Source organism: Oncorhynchus keta, chromosome 1, assembly GCF_023373465.1.
Source record: "Oncorhynchus keta strain PuntledgeMale-10-30-2019 chromosome 1, Oket_V2, whole genome shotgun sequence".
NCBI lineage: Eukaryota > Metazoa > Chordata > Actinopteri > Salmoniformes > Salmonidae > Oncorhynchus > Oncorhynchus keta.
The window spans coordinates 32185730-32211518 of NC_068421.1; the positions used below are offsets into that span (position 1 = coordinate 32185730).

The 25789-nt window shown below is 43.2% G+C and overlaps 2 protein-coding genes across 8 annotated transcripts in view; one reads left to right on the forward strand and one right to left on the reverse strand.

Annotated features, from left to right (window-relative positions):
* The window catches only part of LOC118374914 (tripartite motif-containing protein 3-like), a 42904-nt gene extending 39038 nt beyond the window's left edge, over nt 1-3866 (forward strand). For all 7 annotated transcript variants that reach the window (XM_052521790.1, XM_052521793.1, XM_052521804.1 and 4 more), the window contains 3 exons: nt 81-151; nt 1282-1422; nt 1580-3866. In XM_052521790.1, coding sequence (XP_052377750.1) covers nt 81-151; nt 1282-1422; nt 1580-1732 — 365 coding nt within the window. In that variant the 3' untranslated portion in view covers nt 1733-3866. The remainder of the gene's footprint in view (nt 1-80; nt 152-1281; nt 1423-1579) is intronic.
* Nucleotides 3744-25698, reverse strand: LOC118374824 (complement C4-like). Its single transcript, XM_052521829.1, has 40 exons — nt 25474-25698; nt 24626-24821; nt 24343-24532; nt 24200-24270; nt 24019-24104; nt 23854-23936; nt 23696-23783; nt 23414-23519; nt 23144-23270; nt 22699-22814; nt 22300-22476; nt 21913-22110; nt 21473-21667; nt 19642-19788; nt 17165-17297; nt 16952-17023; nt 16400-16606; nt 15828-15948; nt 15500-15570; nt 15161-15300; nt 14815-15018; nt 14301-14352; nt 14117-14201; nt 13705-13907; nt 13380-13613; nt 12659-12762; nt 12264-12432; nt 11744-11958; nt 9320-9475; nt 9159-9218; nt 8962-9049; nt 8685-8865; nt 8353-8440; nt 6163-6237; nt 5915-6017; nt 5635-5724; nt 5457-5549; nt 5285-5368; nt 4962-5103; nt 3744-4253 (listed from the first exon to the last, which is right to left on the reverse strand). The coding sequence occupies exons 1-40, from the start codon at nt 25533-25535 to the stop codon at nt 4112-4114; spliced, it is 5154 nt and encodes a 1717-aa protein (XP_052377789.1). The 5' UTR covers nt 25536-25698; the 3' UTR covers nt 3744-4111.
* Between the last annotated feature and the right edge of the window lie 91 nt (nt 25699-25789).

Consider the following 25789-nt stretch of genomic DNA (forward strand, 5'->3'; position numbering starts at 1 on the left):
AGTCTGGAACTTCCTCTACTGCACTGTTATGTTGATGACTCATCTTCTCTCCGCCTCCTCCCTCCCCTTCCCTTCCCTAGGTCCCCACTTTGTGGCGATCAACAACAAAAATGAGATTGTGGTAACAGACTTCCACAACCATTCAGTGAAGGTATGTCTCACTATTTTCACTTTCTGTGTGTGTGTGTGTGTGTGTGTGTGTGTGTTACTGTAGTCATATCAGGTAGGTTTAAAATGCCTTGACTTCAGGCCTTGAGCGTTCTGTGGTTGCAGCTTTGTGTCACTCCCTCCCTGCCATCCTGTAGTTACTGTACGTCACTGTGCCACAGGAAAATGTCCCACTTCCACTGTTGGGTATCTGATGTCAGTTTGAATAATTTCAAATGAACTTTGTTATGTTAACTGTTGGATGTGCGTGGTAGACTACCTCTGAACAGTGTAGGTTAGGGTTGTGGTTTAAGGTTGGGCTTGAGGTTAGAGTGAGGGTTGAACCTGGCTATGGACATGAAGCTAGGAATGAGGTTAGAGTTGAACCTGGCTGTGGACATGATGCTAGGGTTGAGGTTAGAGTTGAACCTGCCTGTGGACATGAAGCTAGGGTTGAGGTTAGAGTTGAACCTGCCTGTGGACATGAAGCTAGGGTTGAGGTTAGAGTTGAACCTGCCTGTGGACATGAAGCTAGGGTTGAGGTTAGAGTTGAACCTGCCTGTGGACATGAAGCTAGGGTTGAGGTTAGAGTTGAACCTGCCTGTGGACATGAAGCTAGGGTTGAGGTTAGAGTTGAACCTGCCTGTGGACATGAAGCTAGGGTTGAGGTTAGAGTTGAACCTGCCTGTGGACATGAAGCTAGGGTTGAGGTTAGAGTTGAACCTGGCTGTGGACATGAAGCTAGGGTTGAGGTTAGAGTTGAACCTGCCTGTGGACATGAAGCTAGGGTTGAGGTTAGAGTTGAACCTGCCTGTGGACATGAAGCTAGGGTTGAGGTTAGAGTTGAACCTGGCTGTGGACATGAAGCTAGGGTTGAGGTTAGAGTTGAACCTGCCTGTGGACATGAAGCTAGGGTTGAGGTTAGAGTTGAACCTGGCTGTGGACATGAAGCTAGGGTTGAGGTTAGAGTTGAACCTGCCTGTGGACATGAAGCTAGGGTTGAGGTTAGAGTTGAACCTGCCTGTGGACATGAAGCTAGGGTTGAGATTAGAGTTGAACCTGCCTGTGGACATGATCCTAGGGTGGAGGTTAGGACACACTACTTCTGAACAGTTTGAATTCCTTCCCTAATAGGTGTACAGTGCGGACGGGGAGTTCCTGTTTAAGTTTGGTTCCCATGGCGAGGGGAACGGACAGTTCAATGCCCCGACAGGCGTTGCCGTGGACGCCAACGGGAACATCATCGTTGCCGACTGGGGGAACAGCAGAATACAGGTCAGTTAATGATGATCTTGATGGCAAGATTAACAAGCAGCATTAGTCATTATATTTGATTTACTCTTTTGAGTTAGATCAAAAATAATATGATCATAAGTAATGTAACTTATAATGAGTACAGCTGACCCTGACCTTGATTTGTATTGTCCTGCAGGTGTTTGATAGTTCCGGGTCGTTCCTGTCCTACATCAACACCACAGCAGACCCTCTCTATGGTCCACAGGGCCTGTCTCTCACCTCTGATGGACACGTGGCTGTGGCTGACTCTGGCAACCACTGCTTCAAGGTTTACCGCTACCTGCAGTAGGTAGAACCATTGCTTTAGGGACGGTCTGTTGCAGGCCTACCACTCCCATGTGCGTCCCAAATGGCTCCCTATTCCCTTCATAGTGCACTACTTAACAGAAACCCATAGGGCTCTGGTCAAAAGTAGTGCACTATATAAGGAATAGGTTTCCATTTGGGATGTACCCCAGATCTGGGCCGGACAGACAAACCAACCACAGCCCGACCTGGGTCCAAAAATAAGACAAATACTTGAAAGTATTTTAAGTGTTTGGGATGTGCTTGATTTCCCTGTTTATTTGAGTTTGTGCTTTTGGGACTGTTCCATTGGTTCAGGCAAACCAAATCAAGTGCAGCACTTGAAATATTGGAAAGTATTTGATCTAATGTATGTATTTTTGCCCCCAGGTCAGTGCACGTGTTAGCACTGAGCAACGACACAAACCAATGTACTATACATAATATACAGGTGCAATGATCTTTCCCATAGCTGTCCCTTTGATTTGCACATCTGATCAGATCCACCTCATCCAGTTAGTGTTCTCTGAACCTCCCAACATCATGAAGTAACAATATAACCCCCGTTGACTCCTCCTTGTGCTGTGTTATGGAGTTTACTGAGTCTGAAATGGCACCCTATTCTTTGTGTAGTTCACTACTTTTGACCTGGGCCCATTGGGCTCTGGTCAAAAGTAGTGCACTATGCCATTTGGGATGCAGCCTATTTCTGTAGAGTGTATTTACCTCTTTGTTCAGTCATTGATGTGAAACTACGAGGAGATATGAAGTGTGTATATAGTGTAACTGATATTAGGAGGCCAGATCAGTGATGGGTTGAAGTACGTGTATAATAATTGAGCCATGTTGTGAAGGAGCTCGTCCCAATGCATGAAGTTTTATCTTTACCTTGTTATTAACTCAGACGTGACGACATAAGTGGCGTTTATAAACTGTTTCTTCGCCATGGTCTAAGTGCAACGAACAATGTGCTTACAGTGAAACCAACCAGCGACGCAAAGCAAAAGCTTTTGAAACATAATTTCTCTTTCAGTTGTATCTAAGAGCAAACTGACTTAACTTATAGCCATCTTGCATATAAAAAGTCATCGCCATCTGTGCATTGATTTGCTGTATGAACTGTGTATGCATAACTGTGTATGCATAACTGTGTACAATGGATCAGTATGCAGCTTTATCTGTGCTTTCATTTTAAAACACATATCTTTTGGTTAATCCGAGAACAGCAGTCTGGCATTCCAGCGTTTCTATGTACGGCAGCTGTCCTAAAGTGTGCTTTTTAAAACAGGAGTTCAGCTGGAGAAGAGATGTGTCATGATTATTGCATATGTGAGCAGCAGAATTATTATAAACTTTATCTGTTGTTTTTAAAAAGGAAAAAAAATTCAAACATGGAATTGCTAATTTATTTTATTTTATTTTATACACTAGTTCAGCATTTACAAATTATTTTTCTAATTTGATGTGTTTTATTTTTTAGAAATTCACGCCTTTGTCATTTGTCTCCATATATAGTAAAAACCCTTAGCCACTTTGAGGGGATTAGTAGAACAAACAGTGAAGATTTAGAATTTGAAAGATTTGATTTGCCAAAAAATACATAGAAGTGGGTTTTGAATTGTGACAAGTTGGGAGTACATATTGAAAACCAATGATTATATTACTTAGTGTTATTGAACATGCAAAACTACATTAGATATTTGACTAACTTCTGGGTTTCAGTCTTAAACACTGTCAACAGTAGATTTACCATTTTATATAGTTTGTTTTCAGAAGCCACAGTGTGAATGTATCAACAGCTTCAGTGTGTGTTGAAGGACAAGAGTTACAATGTTTCATTGCCTGGTTATCACAGTTCATAGCATTTCTTTTATAACACTATTGTCCTGAGGGTTTCATTAGCATTAGATGAGCTATAGCGCTATCACTCCCCCTGGTGGTCACCACTGTAACAACACAGCACCCTTGGTGCCAAAATAGAGTCCCTCTGACGTCATGCCAAACTGGCTACACAGTCTTATCACAGGTTGTTTTTATTAAGGAGTATTAGACACATAATCTCTTTGTGTTTCAAAAATATGTCACTCAATCTTCTTTGTGAATATGCACTGGTAATAAAAGCACATGGTTTATGGAGATACTGAGTGTGCTTTCTGCTTCCCTCTATTCATACTAAACATATATCATGCTCTGTGTCAGTCTCTCTCTGTTCAGGACAGTCATCCTGGGTCACGTGATGTTCAGGAGCCACAACTTTCTGGAACGTTTCTGATAGAAATGTGTTGCATAGAGCCAACATATTTCCCTATTCTCAATGACAGCCAAACATGTCTGTTCTATATAATATATTTATATCTGGATGTTCACTGAAGGCAACCATGGGTTATATTGAACACTGGTTGACCTCGTACTGTTTCATGAAGTCCTTGAGCATGTTACAGGCTTTACGGTTCTTAGTAGCTTTACACTTCCTCTCCTCTGGAATCTCCTCCAACCACATCTCATTATCCAGGACATAGACAGGCCTACGGAAGACAGCATTTAGTAATACAGGCCTGGGGTGGACAACATTTAGTAATACAGGCCTACGGAGGACAGCATTTAGTAATACAGGCCTGGGGTGGACAACATTTAGTTATACAGGCCTACGGAGGACAGCATTTAGTAATACAGGCCTGGGGTGGACAACATTTAGTAATACAGGCCTGGGGTGGACAGCATTGGAGTCTCTCACTCAAACTGCACTGGAATAGTCTCCCATTCTACATTTCCCAATGAAGAAATCACAATCTAGGGCCCAAGTAGGGATAAACCTTTACAGTATCTCAATTCAACAATATTGTAATAAATATCCTCTATGCTGTCTTTTTTTACCTGATGATTCCATGTATTATATCAATGTTGTCACATACTGTATAGTTAATTGAAAAGGAAGACTAATGTCCCAAATGGAACCCTATTCCATACATGGCGCACTACTTTTGACCCTGGCTGTGACCCCACTCTCCAAATGTGTCTCGGGGAGTTGAGAGATGCAAAAAATGAATTTCCGATTCACACATTGGTATAATACACACTTGTACATATAACACCCACCTAATTATTATTATTTTATAACATGTAGCACTACTTTTGACCAGAGCCCTATGAACCCTGGTTAAAAGTAGTGCACTATATAGGGAATAGGGTACCATTTGGGACGGGTACCATTTGGGACGCATCCCATCACTTACTTCCCACTGTGGTCAGTGGTGTCAGAGATGGTCCCATCTCTCCCCATGATCAGGTAATTACTGTCAGTCTTCATGTCAAACTCATCACAGGCTTTACGCTTGATCATGTCTCTCACTGCTCCAGTCTGCATCACATCTTTACCTGGCATAGCAGAGAACCAGCACAAGAATAATGTCAAGGAAATTATACTTCAAGAGAATGTTCAAGTACCAAATGGCACTCTTTTCCCTATATAGTGCACTACTTTTGACCAGGACCCATCCAAAGTAGTGCATCATAAGAAATAGGCTGCCTTTTGGGATGCAAACTGTAAAACACTCACCTGTCTGTAGGATTTTGGTCAGTAATGTGGTGTAATGTTGAAAGACTCCATCATCGGATGAGTTGAGAAACGTGACGACGTACACTGTCAGAAGGACAACATGAAGGGGTGTTAGTACCAACTACAGCACATTAGAAAGAAGAGAGTATTTGGGTTCCAGGTATAAACTCACCATAATTTACAATTGGAGAGAAACAAGCAAAGCTCCTGCGAGTCTCTTTCTCCATGGCTTTACTGTACGTGACTTTCTTCTTTGGGCAGCCACCTGAGACAAAGCAAATAACTAGATACACAATGGTTCAAAATAGTTCAGGCACTATCAAAATACTAGCTGGAAGGAGTGCACATACCCTCTGCACAGGAGCACATATTGTCCTGACAGATCTTGGAGATCATGTTGCTCTTCTGGGGTGAGCTGTAGAACACAGTGCATCTCCTCTCTGTCGGGACATAGTTCAGCATTAGTCACTCAGACGATGGCTGTGTCCCATACGGCATCCTATTCTCTTTATTGTGCACTACATTTGACCAGGGCCTAAAGCCTAACCAGGCTGCACCAGGCCCATGGACCTTCCAGATACATTTACAACCATTGTCTTAATATACCCTAAACTAAACATGGTGGTATACCTGGGTTGTAGTAGTCATAGACCACAGCAGCAGCGGGCTGCACCAGGCCCATGGGACTGATCTGTTTGGCCCGGAACGCTACACACTGTGGTTCCTCTGTGATCTGGAATACATAGTGACAATACAGCCTCCGAGGGTAGAGAGGACAGTCTTGGCGGGAACACGAGAACTCTTTTGCGAATCACTATAGGAGTTGTACAGTAGTCATAGCTGATTGATGTCGTGGCTTTGGATACAAAAGGTCTTACCTCAGCGAAGTAGAGGAACACTTTATTTGGGGCGATGTCATAATGGTCAATGTATTTCTCAGTACCCTTTACATTCTAGAGGAGAGAAATCGAAAAAGACCTCATTATATAGTTTGACAACATGTCAATGTGAATCGCTAAAATGTGTTTTCTTCCTGGAACTGATTCTGCTGATCTCAGATATTTCAAAGGGATTACATGTAATAACTGTGATAAGTGGTTGTTTTTCCTACTAAACATAGGGCTCGATTCAATCTGAAGCGCTGAAGATCCGCACTACAGCTTGAAATTTAAAGGTAATTTTCAATTGAGCCGACATATCAAATCGTATTTGTCACACGCTTTGTAAACAACAGGTGTAGACTAACAGTGAAATGCTAACCTACGGGTCCTTCCCAACAATGTAGATTTTTTGGGGGTGAAATAATAGAAAAATAATAACACAAGGAATAAATAAACAATGAGTAATCAGAGAGGACAGTCTATGACCCCGGTGGCTGGAGTCTGATAATCTTTAGGGCCTTCCTCTGACACCGCCTGGTATAGAGGTCCTGGATGGCAGGGAGCTCGACCCCAGTGATGTACTGGGCCATACGCACTACCTCTGCCCAATAGGCTGTCTCATCGTCATTGGTGATCAGGCCTACCAAACTTAATGATGGTGTTGGAGTCATACACAGCCAGTCGTGGGTGAACAGGGACTACAGGAGGGGTCTAAGCACATACCCCTGAGGGGCCGCCATGTTGAGGGCCAGTTGGGGGTCGGCCCGTCAGGAAGTCCAGGATCCAGTTGCAGAGGGAGGTGTTCAGTCACAGAGTCCTTAGCTTAGTGATGAGTTTGGAGGGCACTATGGTGTTGAACGCTGAGCTGTAGTCAATTAACGGTATTCTTATGTTCCTTTGTTCAGGTGGAAAAGGGCAATGTGGAGTGCAATACAGATTGCGTCATCTGTGGATCTGTTGGGGCGGTATGTGAATTAGAGAGGGTCCAGGGTGTCTGGGATGATGGTGTTGATGTGGGCCATGACCAGCCTTTCAAAGCATTTCATGGCTACAGATGAGTGCTACCTAGTGAGTGCTACAGTGTGATAGTCATTTAGACAGGTTACCTTGGCATTCCTGGGCATATGGTGGTCTACTTGAAACATGTAGGTATTACAGACTGGGCCAGGGAGAGGTTGAACAATTCAGTGAAGACACCTGCGCATGCTCTGAGTATGCGTCCTGGTAATCCATCTGGCCCTGCAGCCTTTTGAATATTAGCTTGTTTAAAGGTCTTACTCACATCACACTCACAAGAGTGTGATCACCCATGGTGTCAGGAACAGCATGAACCAGTGTTGCTAGCCTCGAAGCGAGCATAGAATGTGTTTAGCTCGTCTGGTAGGCTCGCGTCACTGGACAGCTGACCACTGTGTTTCCCTTTGTAATTCATGATAGGTTGCAAGCTCTGCCACATCCGAAGACCATCAGAGCCGATAAAGTAGGATTTGATCTTGGTCCTGTATTGATGCTTTGCCTGAGGGTGTAACGGTATTTATTATAAGCGTCCGGATTAGTGTCCCGCTCCTTGAAAGTGGCAGCTCTAGCCTTTAACTCAGTGCAGATGTTGCCTGTAATCCATGGCTTCTGGCTGGGTTATGTACGTACGGTCATCGTCGATGCACTTATTAATGTGATAAACTCCTCAATGACATCGGATGAATCCTGGAAAATATTTCAGTCTGTGCTAGTGAAACAGTCCTGTATAGAAGCATCCGCTTCATTGGAACACTTCCGTATTAAGCGCATCATTGTTACTTCCTGTTTGAGTTTTTGCTTGTAAGCAGCAATCAGGAGGATAGAGTTATGGTCAGATTTGCCAAAGGGGGGGCGAGGGAGAGCTTTGTATGCATCTCTGTGTGTGGAGTAAAGGTGGTCTAGAATTTGTTTGCCTTTAGATGCACAGGTGACATGCTGGTAGAAATGAGGTAAAACGGATTGTAGTTTTCTTGCATATGCAGCATTTACCGTGAATGCAGTCTCTACGAACGTGGAAACATTGCCTTCAATGTATGGTGGAACTTCAGTATGGTGGAACTTCAGCACTACAGATTGAATCGAGCCCATAGTTGAATGCACTGACTGTGTATAAGAGCGTCTGCTGGATGGCAAAAATGTAAATCAACATTACATGTAGGCCTACTGTACCTCCTCCAGATCCTGCATGTTAGGTTTGAGTCCACTGAGAAGGGAGATGTCCACGATGACCATGCCTGTAGAATTACCACTGGTCAGTCTGTAGGAGAAGAGAGGAGAGAGAGAACCATATATCCACTCATAATAATATAATAATAATAATAATAATAATAATAATAATCATATAATATAATATATAATATAATAATAATATAATAATAATAATAATAATATATAATAATAATACTGCATGCAGACACAGACAGACAGACAGACAGACAGACAGACAGACAGACAGACAGACAGACAGACAGACAGACAGACAGACAGACACCTGTACTCACCCCACACACACAGTGTAGACTAGGGACTTCTCCCTCTCCTCCTCCTGTGGGGTGTGTCTTTTCCTGCGTGTGCGCAGGTCAAACCATTCCATCCTGCTCATTGGCTCATCACTAGGGTTCCCAACCCCGTCAGACTCATAGTTATAATAGTCGTCTAGCTCAGGACCATCGTCTGCTTTTTCTGTCATTTTACATTAAAAAAAAATAAAAAATGTATGTTTTCAAGCAGCACTCAAATGTGTTTAGTGTTTATAGATGCATTCTGACTGAAACGTACTTCTGTACTTAACCTCTCCCTCCACTGAGACATTGAGACTGTAGAAACCACAGTCCATGCTCTCCAGAGTTCTGTAGGTCTGGACCACCTGATGACATAAAACAAACACTGTGGACACATGCATTGAGATTCAGACAGTCTTACAATGTTAGAATCATCATCATTTACTTTTAAATCTATTTACTGAATTTACTTACTGATAAGGTCCCATTTCCCTTACCCTCTGTGTTAATAGTGATCTGGCTTCCTTGGTTCACCTGCCAAGACAAACCAGACAACACAGAGATTAGTAGAACAGTAAAACAGAATTTGAGAAAGTTAAATCAAAGCACTGCTTGAATTCTAAACTCAATCTCACCTGGAAGGCAGATAGGGTCAGGGCATTACGCTTCGTAAGATGAACTCTCTGCTTGCTGCCGTTTTGGTAACACATCTCAACATTAAGGTCCAAGTCCTGAACATCATTGTCCTTGATACTGTACTTAGCTAGAGCCTCAAGAGCTACAACTGTATCCTGTTGGAGGGAGGGAGGGACAAAGGAGAAGGAGGGAGGGACAAAGGAGAAGGAGAGGGGGGAAAAAGGAGAAGGAGAGAGGGGACAAAGGAGAAGGAGAGAGGGGACAAAGGAGAAGGAGAGGGGGGAAAAAGGAGAAGGAGAGAGGGGACAAAGGAGAAGGAGAGAGGGGACAAAGGAGAAGGAGAGAGGGGACAAAGGAGAAGGAGAAAGGGACAAAGGAGAAGGAGGGAGGGACAAAGGAGAAGGAGGGAGGGACAAAGGAGAAGGAGAGAGGGGACAAAGGAGAAGGAGGGAGGGACAAAGGAGAAGGAGGGAGGGACAAAGGAGAAGGAGGGAGGGGACAAAGGAGAAGGAGAGAGGGGACAAAGGAGAAGGAGGGAGGGACAAAGGAGAAGGAGAGAGGGGACAAAGGAGAAGGAGGGAGGGACAAAGGAGTAGGAGGGAGGGACAAAGGAGAAGGAGAGAGGGGACAAAGGAGAAGGAGAGAGGGGACAAAGGAGAAGGAGAGAGGGACAAAGGAGAAGGAGGGAGGGACAAAGGAGAAGGAGGGAGGGACAAAGGAGAAGGAGGGAGGGACAAAGGAGAAGGAGGGAGGGACAAAGGAGAAGGAGAGAGGGGACAAAGGAGAAGGAGGGAGGGACAAAGGAGAAGGCGGGAGGGACAAAGGAGAAGGCGAGAGGGGACAAAGGAGAAGGAGGGAGGGACAAAGGAGAAGGAGAGAGCGGACAAAGGAGAAGGAGAGAGGGGACATAGGAGATGGAGATAGGGTACAAAGGAGAAGGAGATAGGGGACATAGGAGATGGAGAGAGGGGACAAAGGAGAAGGAGAGAGGGGACAAAGGAGAAGGAGAGAGGGGACAAAGGAGAAGGAGAGAGGGACAAAGGAGAAGGAGAGAGGGGACAAAGGAGAAGGAGGGAGGGACAAAGGAGAAGGCGAGAGGGGACAAAGGAGAAGGAGAGAGGGACAAAGGAGAAGGAGATAGGGGACATAGGAGAAGGAGGGAGGGACAAAGGAGAAGGAGGGAGGGACAAAGGAGAAGGAGGGAGGGACAAAGGAGAAGGAGAGAGGGGACAAAGGAGAAGGAGGGAGGGACAAAGGAGAAGGCGAGAGGGGACAAAGGAGAAGGAGAGAGCGGACAAAGGAGAAGGAGAGGGGACAAAGGAGAAGGAGAGAGGGGACAAAGGAGAAGGAGAGAGGGGACAAAGGAGAAGGAGAGAGCGGACAAAGAAGAAGGAGAGAGCGGACAAAGGAGAAGGAGAGAGAGGACGGGACAGAAAAAGAAAGAAAAGGGATGAGAGAGAAAGAGGGAGAGAAAAGTATATAACTAGGGCCAGGAGTTTCTCGAGGTCAAGTCAAGTGGTCAGTGATAACTCCGAGCTCCCGATCATAATGCTACAGTACCTACCTGTCTGTCTACTGGTGGCTTGTCCTACAGTACCTACCTGTCTGTCTACTGGTGACTTGTCCTACAGTACCTACCTGTCTGTCTACTGGTGACTTGTCCTACAGTACCTACCTGTCTGTCTACTGGTGACTTGTCCTACAGTACCTACCTGTCTGTCTACTGGTGGCTTGACCTATAATACCTACCTGTCTGTCTACTGGTGACTTGTCCTACAGTACCTACCTGTCTGTCTACTGGTGGCTTGTCCTACAGTACCTACCTACCTGTCTGTCTACTGGTGGCTTGACCTATAATACCTACCTGTCTGTCTACTGGTGACTTGTCCTACAGTACCTACCTGTCTGTCTACTGGTGGCTTGTCCTACAGTACCTACCTGTCTGTCTGTCTACTGGTGGCTTGACCTATAATACCTACCTGTCTGTCTACTGGTGGCTTGACCTATAATACCTACCTGTCTGTCTACTGGTGGCTTGTCCTACAGTACCTACCTGTCTGTCTACTGGTGACTTGTCCTACAGTACCTACCTGTCTGTCTACTGGTGGCTTGTCCTACAGTACCTACCTGTCTGTCTACTGGTGACTTGTCCTACAGTACCTACCTGTCTGTCTACTGGTGGCTTGACCTATAATACCTACCTGTCTGTCTACTGGTGACTTGTCCTACAGTACCTACCTGTCTGTCTACTGGTGGCTTGTCCTACAGTACCTACCTGTCTGTCTACTGGTGGCTTGTCCTACAGTACCTACCTGTCTGTCTACTGGTGGCTTGTCCTACAGTACCTACCTGTCTGTCTACTGGTGACTTGTCCTACAGTACCTACCTGTCTGTCTACTGGTGACTTGTCCTACAGTACCTACCTGTGTAGAGCGGAACCCTCCTCCATACTGTCTCTGCTCAGTGAGCCAGCGGGCGATGCACGTCGCGTACGTCATGTCTCCCTCCGCCACTGTCTGGAGCAGGGCGTAAGCAGTCGTCTCCACGGAGATGGCCTGGGCCTGGGGCACCTGATTGGCCCTCGTCTCCCCGCTCAGCCTCAGAGCATCACTGGCCTCCCAGTGACATGTATCTGCTTCTGCAGGGGAGATATACAGTATGTTTAGCAGCTACAGTATGTCCTTAGCCATATAACATTGCAGGGGAGACATAATCAATAATATGGCGCCCTCTGCTGTTTAAATGTTGTCATTGTGTATGTCTACCTTCCCTCAATGATCATACAGACCAGGGAATCAATGTCTACCCAGAAGACCTTATCCTGACTTTTTCTCCAGCCACTACCTGTAATACTTTACAGGCGCTAGTAGACAACTTCTGAAGTAATTAGACAACTAGGCAACCCGTAGCCCTAGATGACTAGTAAAGTAACAAGGTACTGACCATTGTCACTGTGTGCCAAGGCCCTGAGTTTGGTCTGAGCCATGGAGGCACTGTCTCCGCCAGGGGAGGTTAGAGAGAGGGCGTAGGAGGTGATGGCAACAGAAAAGGGCCTCTGAAGGGAGTCCAGCTTCGACTCCAGGTAGGCCTTAGCCTGCTCCATAGCCTGCCTCTAACACAGGAAATGGTGGATAGATTTAGCATTAGAAACAACAAATGCATTCGTTAAACATTATCACAACAGACACAAAAAGGCATGTTGCTTTATTCTGGATCATATTGTTGCAAAACCAACTTGCCCCTTCGGGATAATAATTACACAAGTTTTAGTAAGTCAGTGATGATGAGTTAGGCGATGTAAAGGTTATGTCCGTGACTTAGTTGAATCGATGTATTACCATTTCTGAGCCTTTTCCTTCAGGGTACAGTGCCACAGCGTGGTTCATGGCTATCAGAACAAACGCCGTCAGAGACACCTCTCCCTCAAACCCTCCCACTCCACCCTGAGGGAATGGAGAGATAGCAGACAGGTAAAGACATCATATTGTATTGTATGGTACCTGCATGGTCCGGACATAAAGAACATTTGGGTCATGCTTTATTATACATTTTTTTTACCTTTATGTAACTTGGCAACTCAGTTAAGAATACATTCTTATTTACAATTACGGCCTAGCCCGGCCAAACCCTAACCCGGACAACACTGGGCCAATTGTGCGCCACCCTATGTGTCTCCCAATCACGGCCGGTTGTGATACGGCCTAGAATCTAACCAGGCTCTGTAGTGACGCCGCTAGCACTGAGATGCAGTGCCTTAGAACACTGCGCCACTCGGTAGCCCCTACTTAGAGGTTAGAGGGGCGCGATTGCTACCCAGCCCGAGCAGAAAGAAATTTGGACGATATTTGAGTCGACTGCTAGATGGTTGACAGTGACACATCCTAGAAAGACAAAATCTCTTGCTGTTGTGCCCTTGAGAAAAGCACTTAACCCCTAAACTGCTCAACTGGCGGCACAGTGTGGCTGCACCCAGCCTCTCCAAGCTAATGTGTATTTCTGAGGGGTAGGGTACAGCATAAATCATATTTTCGTCTTGAATGGATGAATAAAGCATTCTTTCCTGCATGGTGCGGTCATAGAGTGGGTTAGGGTCAGTGAAGGCTCCACTGGACAGCTGTTTAGACACCAGGTAGGAAATAGACTGTTGGATGTAGGAGTCCTCCACTGAAATCACGTCCCTGCACTGGGACAACTCCTTGGCTATAAAGGCTGTCAACCAAACACTGCTTGGGGTTGACAGGAAAGCTCCATAGGATCCATCTGTCTTCTTGAAGGTCAGGATTCTGCCGTATCCTTGGAAAGAGAAAGAATTAATTCATTTAAACTATTTGATTCCCACAAGGGTAGATGTCTCAAAGGGGACTAACTTAAATTCTCCCCTCACCAGCCTGTATCATGGCTTGGGCTTCATCTCTGCGTTCAGCCTTTAGGTCGACCCACTGTCCAGTCGCGTCCAGGTATCTCATGGCGTGGATGGCTGGAGACATGGTGACCATGGTCTGCTCCGCACACCCCTTGGGAAGGGAGATGAGCTGGTCCACTCCATCCAGGTTTAGACAGTTCTCCACTGACTCTCCCATCACACCACCTACATGGGCGTGATGGGAGAGGTTTCCCTGTTATAGCAGTAAACTAGCCCTGGAGATTGGTCAGGGAAAACTCGTAGTCTGAAATAATATCTCATGGACCAAAATGTAAAAAATGTCAATGTAAATACATACAGTACTACAGACCCAACACAGTATATGTTCCACACTAGCAGAAAGTCTGACTACAGTATTTATCGACCCTCCTTTCCTTTGACACTGATGTAGGTGTCAGATTCCAGCCCAGGGACAGCATTAGGAGGAGGTGGAATTTCAAGCTCGATTGACTTGGCAGCTGTGTGACATAGATAAGAAATGGAGAGACTGTTTTAACTCAATGGTCTGATGAGGCTTGTTTACCACAGGTTTCACGTGTTTAGAAAGACAACATTACCTTTCCCGTCAATGTTGTATTCTTGTTGTATTGAGACCAGTTCCCCTTCCCCCTGTATAACAGAACAAAATGTGAGCGTTCATTGTTTATACAGACATATACAAATGTTGGATCTTAATTTGAGCCAGATTGCTACATCAGGAAGATTATCCTGCAGCAACAGGAAATGTGAATGAATATGTGAATTATGATTAATGGCCTTTTTTGTAGGGGTTGCAACTGTTTTTGTAAGGGAAAATCAAGTCAGAAATGTCAAAGTGGATAGCCTTTTTAAACCTATAATATACTACCCGTTTTAAGTGTCCTGCATTGCAATCGTGCAACAGAGTAATCAAATTAAGATTCTACATCTGTACTGTAACTTTTGTATAATAATGGGAGAAAAACAGTGGTGTTCAGCACAATAAAGAAGTGAGAACCACATGTAGCCTAATGTACACATGTATCATAGAGACATACTGAAGCACGACTGTATATTAGAGGGAGAGAGGTGATACAAGTGTCGTGTTCATACCGTGACTTTGAGGTCCTTCTTGACCTGGTCACGGGCCGTCTTAGTGTAGGCGTCCACATGGATAGGGATGTTTCCTATGACCAGAGGAACCACGGTGAAGTAGACCGGGACAGCAGAGTTACCTGGTACTGTGACCACCTGCTTGTCCCCTCTGTCTCCCCCTGCACTGCACAGACCCTCCACCCACGCCAGCTCCACTGTCACCTTCACAGAGAGAAACACATAAACATGGTAGTAGATGGAAGTATAGTCAAATTGTCTATCAAAGGAATCTGCAGATAAAAATGTCTGCAACTGCAGTTTATTTGTATAAATGGCTGTTGGAGGCATTTTGGACTCTAGTTACCTCCATACAGTCGGTTCTGTAGTTGAACACCACAGCTTTCATCTGTAGCTGTTCATTTCTCTTCACAGAATAGGGAAGTCTGAGAGATACAAAGAAGTCCTGAAACACCACCAGAGGCTTGGGCTCTGCTATACAAAACCCTGAAGGGAGAATCAACACTAACATTAACCACTTGATGACTGTCCTCTGGAAGTCTGTTTGTGCTATCATGCCATCTTTTTGTCACTCGTTGTCATGGTTGGCTTGACAATGACAGCTAAAATGAGTTTGCAAGAGCACAAATATATTTAGGACTAGGCTAGTGTAATGGTCTAAGGTTAGATGGAAGAGGTGACCTGCCTTTTGTTTTAGAGATCCCCACTGCTTGAACCTCCCAGGTAGTGATGGAGTCAGGGACAGCAACACTGTGTCTGAAAATAATAACATACAACATGATGTCATTCCTAATATACTTGTTACACTATATTGGTCCCCAAGTTTTACCCAGTAAGTTCACATGGTCAGGGAAAACTCCTGGTCCCAGTCATGACTGTCCTGGCCTATGTCCCAAATGGCACCCTATTCCCTATATAGTGCACTACTTTAGACCAGGGCCGGTAGTGCACTATATAGGGAATAGGGTATAATTGATGATTGGTGATGTAGATGTTGCAGGTTACCATGTTACCTTACGAGACCAGAGGGCCCCACATCAACGATGCCCCACATCCAGGTCTGAGGGAAATAGGAGCGGAGGTGGACAGACACCTCATCTATGGCCTCTTCTTCCTCACCAATATCATCAGACGCTAAATAGGAGAACGGGGAAGAGGACACATTTCAGCTCAATCAATACAAAATATGTGCATATAATGTAGTACAACTCATCTGAAAAAAGACAAAAGTATTGACTAATCTAAGAAATTCTATATTAGTGGTTAGAAACTGGGTGGTTCGAACCCTGAATGCTGATTGGCTTAAGTCGTGGTATATCAGACCGTATACACTGGGTATGACAAAATATTGATTTATATTGTTCTAATTACATTGGTAACCAGTTTATAATAGCAATAAGGCACTCTGAGGTTTGTGGTATATGGCCAATATACCATGACTAAGGGCTGTATCCATGTTGCGTCGGGCATATACCACACCCCCTCGTGCCTTAAATGCACCACAAGAATCTTTAGCTTGTGAGATACTTCTGAGATGCTATTGACATTCCAACTACTAATATAATAATATAATACAATACTGTACTTTTAGCCAGGCTGTATGTGTTTTTTATCTTTGTGATGTTTCTCCTCAGCATGGTGGCATCTCTGCAGCACTTGAGGAAGGCAGTGCGACACGGAGCAGACCTGTGGATGGTTTTAGAATGACGACTCTCACAGGACAGACCCAGGCTGTTAAACCTGGCCCCATCATGACAACACCTCTTCTCCACTGGCTCCTGGTACCTGTTGACTGCAGATAAGAACAATGTGTCTAGCTAATAAATGATGTCTAGCTAATAAATGATGTCTAGCTAATAAATGATGTCTAGTTAATAAATTATGTCTAGCTAATAAATGATGTCTAGCTAATAAATGATGTCTAGCTAATAAATGATGTCTAGCTAATAAATGTAATATGCTAAGGAAGACTATTTCTGAAACATATCTGAACATTTGTAAATGAAAGGATTATTGAAATGTATCCTATGGAGCACTCTCCATATTCTGTAACTAATAACACCCGATACACCATAAGAGTGAAAGCAGCATGCTCAGAAGATGGAGGGAGAATAGGAGAGGCTACTGCTACACCTACTGATGTCAGAGAAAGCCTGGTGATGGTTCAGGGCTCTCTTCTGTCTTTTACTTTTGTCGTTACAGGAGTAATCTGGTCAGAGGACAAAAGAGGACAAAAGAAAAATCATTTTACAATATTGGGTGAAATAAACTCCATCAACTTTTACCAATCAGGAACATGTGCTATTCATTCAGTATTATAACGAGTTAAATGTCTGAATGTAAACCGTACCCTTTCTCACGTGACCCTCTGTATCTCCACAGTTGGTTATAAAGGCGAGCCCAGCGTCCTGTAACACAGACTGGGAGTTCCTGCCCCCTCCCATAGAACACGCCAGGTCATAGGAGTTCATGTAGGCAAACATCTAAAGAAGAAGATGACTTTATTGGTCCATTTACTGCATGAACAACAGAGATTTGTCTTTTGGATATCCCATTCTCCCTGGTAGACAAATACATACTGTCCTGTACATACAGTAGAATCATATCAATACAGTACATACTGTCCTGTACACGCAGTAGATACATATTACAGTACATACTGTCCTGTACATGCAGTAGATACATATAACAGTACATACTGTCCTGTACATGCAGTAGATACATATAACAGTACATACTGTCATGTACATACAGTAGATACATATAACAGTACATACTGTCATGTACATACAGTAGAATCATATCAATACAGTACCTACTGTCATGTACATACAGTAGATACATATAAATACAGTACATACTGTCATGTACATACAGTAGATACATATAAATACAGTACATACTGTCCTGTACATACAGGGGATACATACACTGCCGTTCAAAAGTTTGGGGTCACTTAGAAATGTTTTGTTTTTGAAAGAAAAACAGGTTTTTTGTCCATTAAAATAACATCAACTTGATCAGAAATACAGTGTAGACATTGTTAATGTTGTAAATGACTATTGTAGCTGGAAATGGCAGATGTTTTATAGAATATCTACATAGGCGTACAGAGGCCCATTATCAGCAACCATCACTCCTGTGTTCCAATGGCACGTTGTGTTAGCTAATCCAAGTTAATCATTATATTAAAAGGCTAATTGATCATTAGAAAACCCTTTTGCAATTATGTTAGCACAGCTGTAAACTGTTGTACTGATTAAAGAAGCAATAAAACTGGCCTTCTTTAGACTAGTTGAGTAGATGGAGCATCAGCATTTGTTGGTTCGATTGCGGACTCAAAATAGCCAGAAAATTTCTTCTGAAACTCATCAGTCTAACTCACAGTCTAACTCATTAAACTCAAACTCAGTTTTTCACTATTCCTGACATTTAATCCTAGTAAAAATTCCCTGTCTTAGGTCAGTTAGGATCACCACTTTATTTTAAGAATGTGAAATGTCTGAATAATAGTAGAGAGAATTATTTATTTCAGCTTTTATTTCCTTCATCACATTCTCAGTGGGTCATAAGTTTACATACACTCAATTAATATCTCGTAGAATTGCCTTTAAATTTTTAACTTGGGTCAAACGTTTCGGGTAGCCTTCCACAAGCTTCCCACAATAAGTTGGGTGAATTTTGGCCCATTCCCCCTGAGAGAGCTGGTGTAACTGAGTCAGGTTTGTAGGGCTCCTTGCTCACACACGCTTTTTCAGTTCTGCCCACCAATTTTCTAAAGGATTGAGGTCAGGGCTTTGCAATGGACACTCCAAAACTTTGACTTTGTTGTCCGTAAGCCATTTCACCACAACTTTGGAAGTATGCTTGGGTTCATTGTCCATTTGGAAGACCCATTTGCGACCAAGCTTTAACTTCCTGACTGATGTCTTGAGATGTTGCTTCAATATATTCACATCATTTTCCTGCCTCATGATGCCATCTATTTTGTGAAGTGCATCAGACCCTCCTGCAGCAAAGTCCCTCCACAACATGATGCTGCCACCCCCGTGCTTCACGGTTGGGATGGTGTTCTTCACCTTGCAAGCATCCCCCTTTTTCCTCCAAACATAATGATGGTCATTATGGCCAAACGGTTCTATTTTGGTTTCAACAGACCAGAGGACATTTCTCCAAAAAGTACAATCTTTGTCCCCATGTGCAGTTGCAAACCATAGTCTGGCTTTTTTATGGCGGTTTTGGAGCAGTGGCTTCTTCCTTGCTGAGCGGTCTTTCAGGTTATGTTGATATAAGAATCGTTTTACTGTGGATATAGATACTTTTGTACCTGTTTCCTCCAGCATCTTCACAAGGTCCTTTGCTGTTGTTTGGTAAGTACGTTCAGACAGAACGCGTCTCCTTCCTGAGCGGTATGACGGCTGCGTGGTCCCATGGTGTTTATACTTGGGTACTATTGTTTCTACAGAGGAACGTGGTACCTTCAGGCGTTTGGAAATTGCTCCTAAGGATGAGTCAGATTTTTTTTCTGAGGTCTTGGCTGATTTCTTTAGATTTTCCCATGATGTCAAGCAAAGAGGCACTGAGTTTGAAGGTATTGTGATACAGTGAATTAATCTGTCTGTAAACAATTGTTGGAAAAATGACTTGTGTCATGCACAAAGTACATGTCCTAAACGATTTGCCAAAATTATAGTTTGTTAACAAGAAATTTGTGGAGTGGTTGAAAAACAAGTTTGAATGACTCCAACCTAAGTGTATGTAAACTTCCGACTTCAAATGTACTGTATGTATATATTCATGAAACCTGGTAAGACAGAGACTTTGTACCTTCTCAGGAGTGAGTCTGTTGTTCTTGTTGAGGATGTAAACAGCCGTATCTACAGCAGCCAGAGCTACCTTGTCTCCCTGGTCTGTTCGGACCACCACAGTCAACAAGTCAGCTGGTTTATGCTCTTTAAATGGAAGGATCTCAATCTGAAAACACAACACCAAAGATATCACATTATGCCTCCATGCAAATCTATACTGAACAAAAATATAATGCAGCGTGTAAAGTGCTGGTCCCATGTTTCATGTGCTAAGATCCCAGAAATGTTCCAAATGTACAAAAAGCTTATTTCCTTCATATTTTAAGCACACATTTGTTTACATCCATGTTAGTGAGCATTTCTCCTTCAACAAGACAATCCATCCACCTGACAGGTGTGGCATATCAAGAAGCTGATTAAACAGCATGATCATTACACAGGTGCACCTTGTGCTGGGGACAATAAAAGACCACTGTAAAATGTGCAGTTTTGTCACACAACACAATGCCACAGATGTCTCAAGTTTTGAGGGAGCATGCAATTGGGATGCTGGATGCTGGAATGTCCACCAGAGCTTTTGCCAGAGAATTGAATGTTAATTTCTCCAACATAATTTTAGAGAATTTGGCAGTAAGTCCAACCGGCCTCACAAATGCTGACCGCTTGCAACCACCCCAGCCCAGGACCTCTACATCTGACTTCTTCTCCTGCGGGATCATCTGAGACCAGCCACCCGGACAGCTGATGAAACTGAGGAGTATTATGTCTGTAATAAAGCCCTTTTGTGGAGAAAAAAATCATTCTGGATGGCTGGGCCTGGCTCCCAGACCCACCCACGGCTGCACCCCTACCCAGTCATGTGAAATCCATAGATTAGGGCCTAATGAATTTATTTCAATTGAGTGATTTCCTTATGTGAACTGTAACTCAGTAAAATTGTTTAAATTGTCTAATTGTAGTAAGAGTAGAAGTAGAATGGATGAAGAATTGCAGCATTTGGAACTAAGCTACAGATAGCAACACTGGGTGATTTGAAAAGTCATAGTCAATCAATCAATAATATAATAATACTTTTAGCACAAATGTTTACCTTTAATTTACAATCTGTAGAAACTTTGAGAATAGAAAGGTTCAGTACTTGTGTGAAGCATCACAGCACAGTTGAATAATATATAGCAAATATAAATGTAATATGGATGGTGTTAAGAGATGAATGGGAGGGGTTGAATGGATCTGAAGGGTGGGACTAATAACAACAAGATAACAAAAGTAAAATATACTGTGTCTGTAAAATGTATATAAGTTCAGAACTTTTGTGAAACGGCACAGTTAAAAATATATGGCAAATATAAATCAAACTGGATGGGAGAGGTTGAGCTGGGAGAGGTTGAGGATTGAGGAAGGCAGGACTAAAAAAAAACAAAATATAACTATTGTAAAATAGATGGTGTCCGTAAAATGTATATAGTGTGTATAAGCTGGAAGTAGAAGCCTAAGTGTTCTTGTTCATTAGTTTACTCCAATTACGGGAAGAGTGGAAAGGTTAGCGGAAAATCATTTTTATTTCAATTTTATTTAACCTTTGTTTAACTTGGTAAGTCAGCGGAAAATAATAACTGGAAATATATTTTAAAAATAAATGTATATATATATATATATATATATATATGTGTGTGTGTATATGTATGAATATTTATATTTACAAAAAAATATATGGGGGGTTGGAAATGATGCAGACAATTACATTGATGGAAACTACAATCTATCTCCAATATTAAAGCTGATCTGCCCCTAAATATGAATAATAAAACAAAGAGTAGAAGCAGAGAAACAAGCAGCAACAACAGAACCTGTCCTTTGCAGATATCTTTGGCATCCGCCCATACAGAGTCAGCCACTATGGTAGTCTTCTCTGGTGCCTGTGTGAAGTAGTAGGCCACCAGTCTGAAGGAGGGGACCAGGTCAAGACTGTAGGGCAGACTGAAGGTGGTCAGCTCAGTCCTCTGGACCCTGTTCATCTGGACCACTCTGCCCTTACTCAGGACCTGAAAGAATGGAAACAGAGGAAATAACACATTATTACTCTTAACTACAGATATTGAAATGGTTCATTTCTCAACCCCCACAGTGCTTATATTCATGTTGGTTACAGACAAACTACAGCTATGACAACCCCAGTCTACTGCAATGTCTGGAAACCTGAAGCTATTCACAGATAAAGTATGTTGCAGAAGTGGTAAATGGTCATCTCCATCCATTATTAGAATGGACTGATACTCCAGTATGTTACCATATAGTAGATGTAGGCTGGTCGTGGGGTGCCTGGAGGGGTGATGTCTCTGAGAGTGACCGTCATGGTTCCTCCAGGCTCCAGGGTGACATGTTCTATCTCTACACTCAGGTAGCTGTTCCCCTCAGACTGGACTGCTGACACTGTCATTTTGGCATCACCCACTATTACCTCCTCCTCCGCTCCCTCAGCAAACATCTGGAGAGCGAATAACAGATCGTCAATATGACATCACATCAAATAGTGACTGTGTCTCAAACGACACCATATTCCCTATTTAGTGCACTACCTTTCTGCTGACCACATAGAGCTTAGAGACATATTATGCTTGTCAAACTACATGGGAAATAGAGTGTTGATTGAAAGTTCTCTGTGTCTGTCCTGTACCTTGATGTCCATAGACGTGGCCAGTTTGGGCACTTCGAAGGCGAGAACAGCCTCACCCTTAGAGTTACCGGATCCCTCCATCTTCACAGATTGTGTGCCTTCTACAGAGGTCACTGAAACTGAAGCCCTCATACGGAGGTCAGGGGCTGGGGATCCATCTGGGTGGGTGGTGGTGGCCTGAGAAGGAAACATGCAGCATATGCCCAGTAGACTATGACTGCAGATACAGTCATACTCTAAATGGTAAAGCAAATACAATTGATGACACTGATAACTATTGTACGTCTCATTTGGAAAAGGGATTTGCTCATCTCAATATGATGTCCTGAATGAATACAATTATATTTTATTCTGTGGTGTTAATGTTTGTCTTTGAGTGCAGAAATGACCACACTGTACCAGGATAGAGAACTTTCCTCCAGGTGTGAAGTATTCCTTAGTCTTAGACATGTCAATGATGTATGGAGACGTCACTATCTTTACTGAAGTGCTCTCAGCTTCTTCTAGATCTCCACCTGAGAGAGAGAGAGAGAGAGAGAGAGAGAGAGAGAGAGAGAGAGAGAGAGAGAGAGAGAGAGAGAGAGAGAGAGAGAGAGAGAGAGAGAGAGAGAGAGAGAGAGAGAGAGAGAGAGAGAGAGAGAGAGAGAGAGAGAGAGAGAGAGAGAGAGAGAGAGAGAGAGAGAGAGAGAGAGAGAGAGAGAGAGAGAGAGAGAATTCAGAGAGAGAGAGAGAATTCAGAGAGAGAGGAGAGAGAATGCAGAGAGAGAAGGTCGTTGTTGTATGTCCTAGAGAAAACACCTGGATCTGCTGGATCATGTTTTATCTGACTGAATGAAGAACATACTTGCTGTTTCTAAAGCTGTAACAGCTATGTACAGATTGTATCCCTCCATGTGTGGGATGTTTTGCTTTCCTGCTTTCCCACGTAGGTCTTCAGTTGGCAGTGTAATGCTGGCGACGCCGTCTTGGATCTACAATACACAAGAAATAAGTTCACAAATGGCTCATCAGAAAAATAAAAGTCAATGGAAACAATAACTCTACAATCAGAAATATTGACTTTAATGTTGTGTTTTTTTTAATGTAAAGCTTTGAGATGATAAAGTGAACTCACAGAAGTCTTGTTTTCTAGGCCAGGTAGATGTGTTCTTTTGCCTTCTTGATTGATTAGTCCAAATCTAACATAAGCTATGCCATTGACACCTTTGCCATAGGTGTACCTGCAATCAACACACATGTATTTGGCACACTATGAAAAAAAGTATGAAAATGTATGCACTCACTACTGTAAGTCGCTCTGGATAAGAGTGTCTGCTAAATTACTCAAATGTAAATGTAAAATGTATGAACAATTCACAAAACAGTCCATTAACGCAATCTGCTTCAACAATCTCACCTTGCAGAGACGTTGAACTGAAAAGAATCCTCTGTCAGCAAATAATATGGTTTCAAAGCTGCTATCTTCACCTCAAACATAGGAAGAACTGAAAGAAACAGAGGGGAAGCTTGTTGGGCCGTATTATACTGTCAGACAACCTACTTTAGATTACTCACCATATTCTTTGACCTCAAACTCCACTGAAGAGTTGGACATGGGATAGTTGGTAAAAGCAGCAACAATCCTCCAATGGCCAGCCCTGAATCATATGGGCAGAGGAGTAGTGGTCAGTGCTACTGATGTCCTGTCTTCCATAGACTTTATGTCAACATCCTACTTACGTCTCAACGTCAGGGACCATTATGTTCCTCTGAAGGAGTTTACTGGAGTGTAGAACCTGGTTGTACACCAGCAGGCCTTTGGAGTTCTGTAGAGAGACAGTGAATGTTAGTTAGAGAACAGAGAGTTCATTTAACACAATAAAACAACTTTAACATGCAGATAGATGTCTTGCAAACTTACAAATATCTTGACATTGATGCTTTCATCAACAGGCAGCAGGTAGTTGTCTAGCGTGAAGACCCTGAAATTGACTGGAAAAGGACAAATTGGGATTAGGCTGAATGTATAACTAAAACCATGTGTAATGTTATTTTACACTTTACCATTCTCTCCTGGATTGTAGATTGGTTTGTCTGTCTGAATGAAGACATAACCCTTTTTTGTTGACAAAAGGATAGTTTTTTTTTTTGGAAGAAAATCATCATTGGTCTCTGTAGCCAGTTGGATAAATGGCACAATTTTCTTTCTTTTTCTTATGCTTTTGATTGCCTCTTCATACAGGCTAGGAATTACCTATAAAACATGAGAATAGAGGCAGAATCATTTAAATGCATGTTCCAGTAGTTCCATAGGGCATGAAAAGAGGTTAGCCTTCTGTATACCTACCCTCATTTTCACAACCGCCTGATAGCCATTGGCTTCATTAAGAGTTACATGCTTTTTTTCAGACAGAACTTTATTATTGGCGGTTTGGTACAGGAAGTACAGAGTGTACTGTGTAGGCTTGATAGCTCCCTGGAGCTGTACTGTCACTGTCTCCTCTACTCCCAGGTGGACTATGTTGGGAGCAGTGATGAGACATCTGCAAACACAAGCACACATGAACACACACATACACATGAACACAAACAAACATACATGAACACAAACACACACACACACACACACACACATGAACACACACACACACGCACACATGAACACACACACACGAACACACACACACGAACACAAACACACACACACGAACACACACACACACACACACACACACACACACACACACACACACACACACACACAACACACACACACAAACACAACACACACATGAACACACACACACAAACACACACACACATGAACACACACACACACACGAACACAAACACACACGAACACACACACACACGCACACATGAACACACACACGAACACGAACACACACACACGAACAAACAAACACACACACACACTTGAACACAAACACACACACACACACATGAACACACACACAAACATGAACACACACACACACACACACACATGAACACAAACAAACACAAGCACACAAACACAAACAAACACACGCACGAACAAGCACAAGCGCTCACACACACACAAATGGTGGTAATTTTTTAGGACTGCGACATGACATAAAATGAGCATGACCAATGATACAAGTAAAATATACTGTATCTACAAAGAATTAGCATGGACAGAACATAACTCACGTTGGCCTCTGCCCACTAACTGCAGTCAGTGCAGACATGATCAGAAGCAGTGTGTTCCTCATCTTTCTGCTTTACCGTCTGATCTGTATCATGCAACTGGAACAAGAGTCTTCATTAATTGTCTCAACCCCAAACTTGCACAGGAAAATAAAACAAAACACTGTAGAAGTGATCTATCTGTAAATCTATGTTGCTCCAGTCTGAGAGTGGGAGGTTCTCTCTCTGGGCTCTGCAGCTCCAAGAGAACAGGTTTCCGTATCTCAAATGGCACCCTATTCCTTACATAGTGCACTACTTTTAACCAAGGCCTATAGGG

What these genes read in the sequence shown, in the direction of transcription:
- LOC118374824 (XM_052521829.1), bottom strand. Translation starts at nt 25,535, where the DNA reads ATGAGGAACACACTGCTTCTGATCATGTCTGCACTGACTGCAGTTAGT. An exon ending in GAGGAAAGTTCTCTATCCTG is followed by an intron (nt 22,477 to 22,698) that starts GTACAGTGTGGT and finishes TTTCCTTCTCAG; the next exon opens with GCCACCACCACCCACCCAGA. An exon ending in ACCTACATCAGTGTCAAAGG is followed by an intron (nt 13,908 to 14,116) that starts AAAGGAGGGTCG and finishes CGCCCATGTAGG; the next exon opens with TGGTGTGATGGGAGAGTCAG.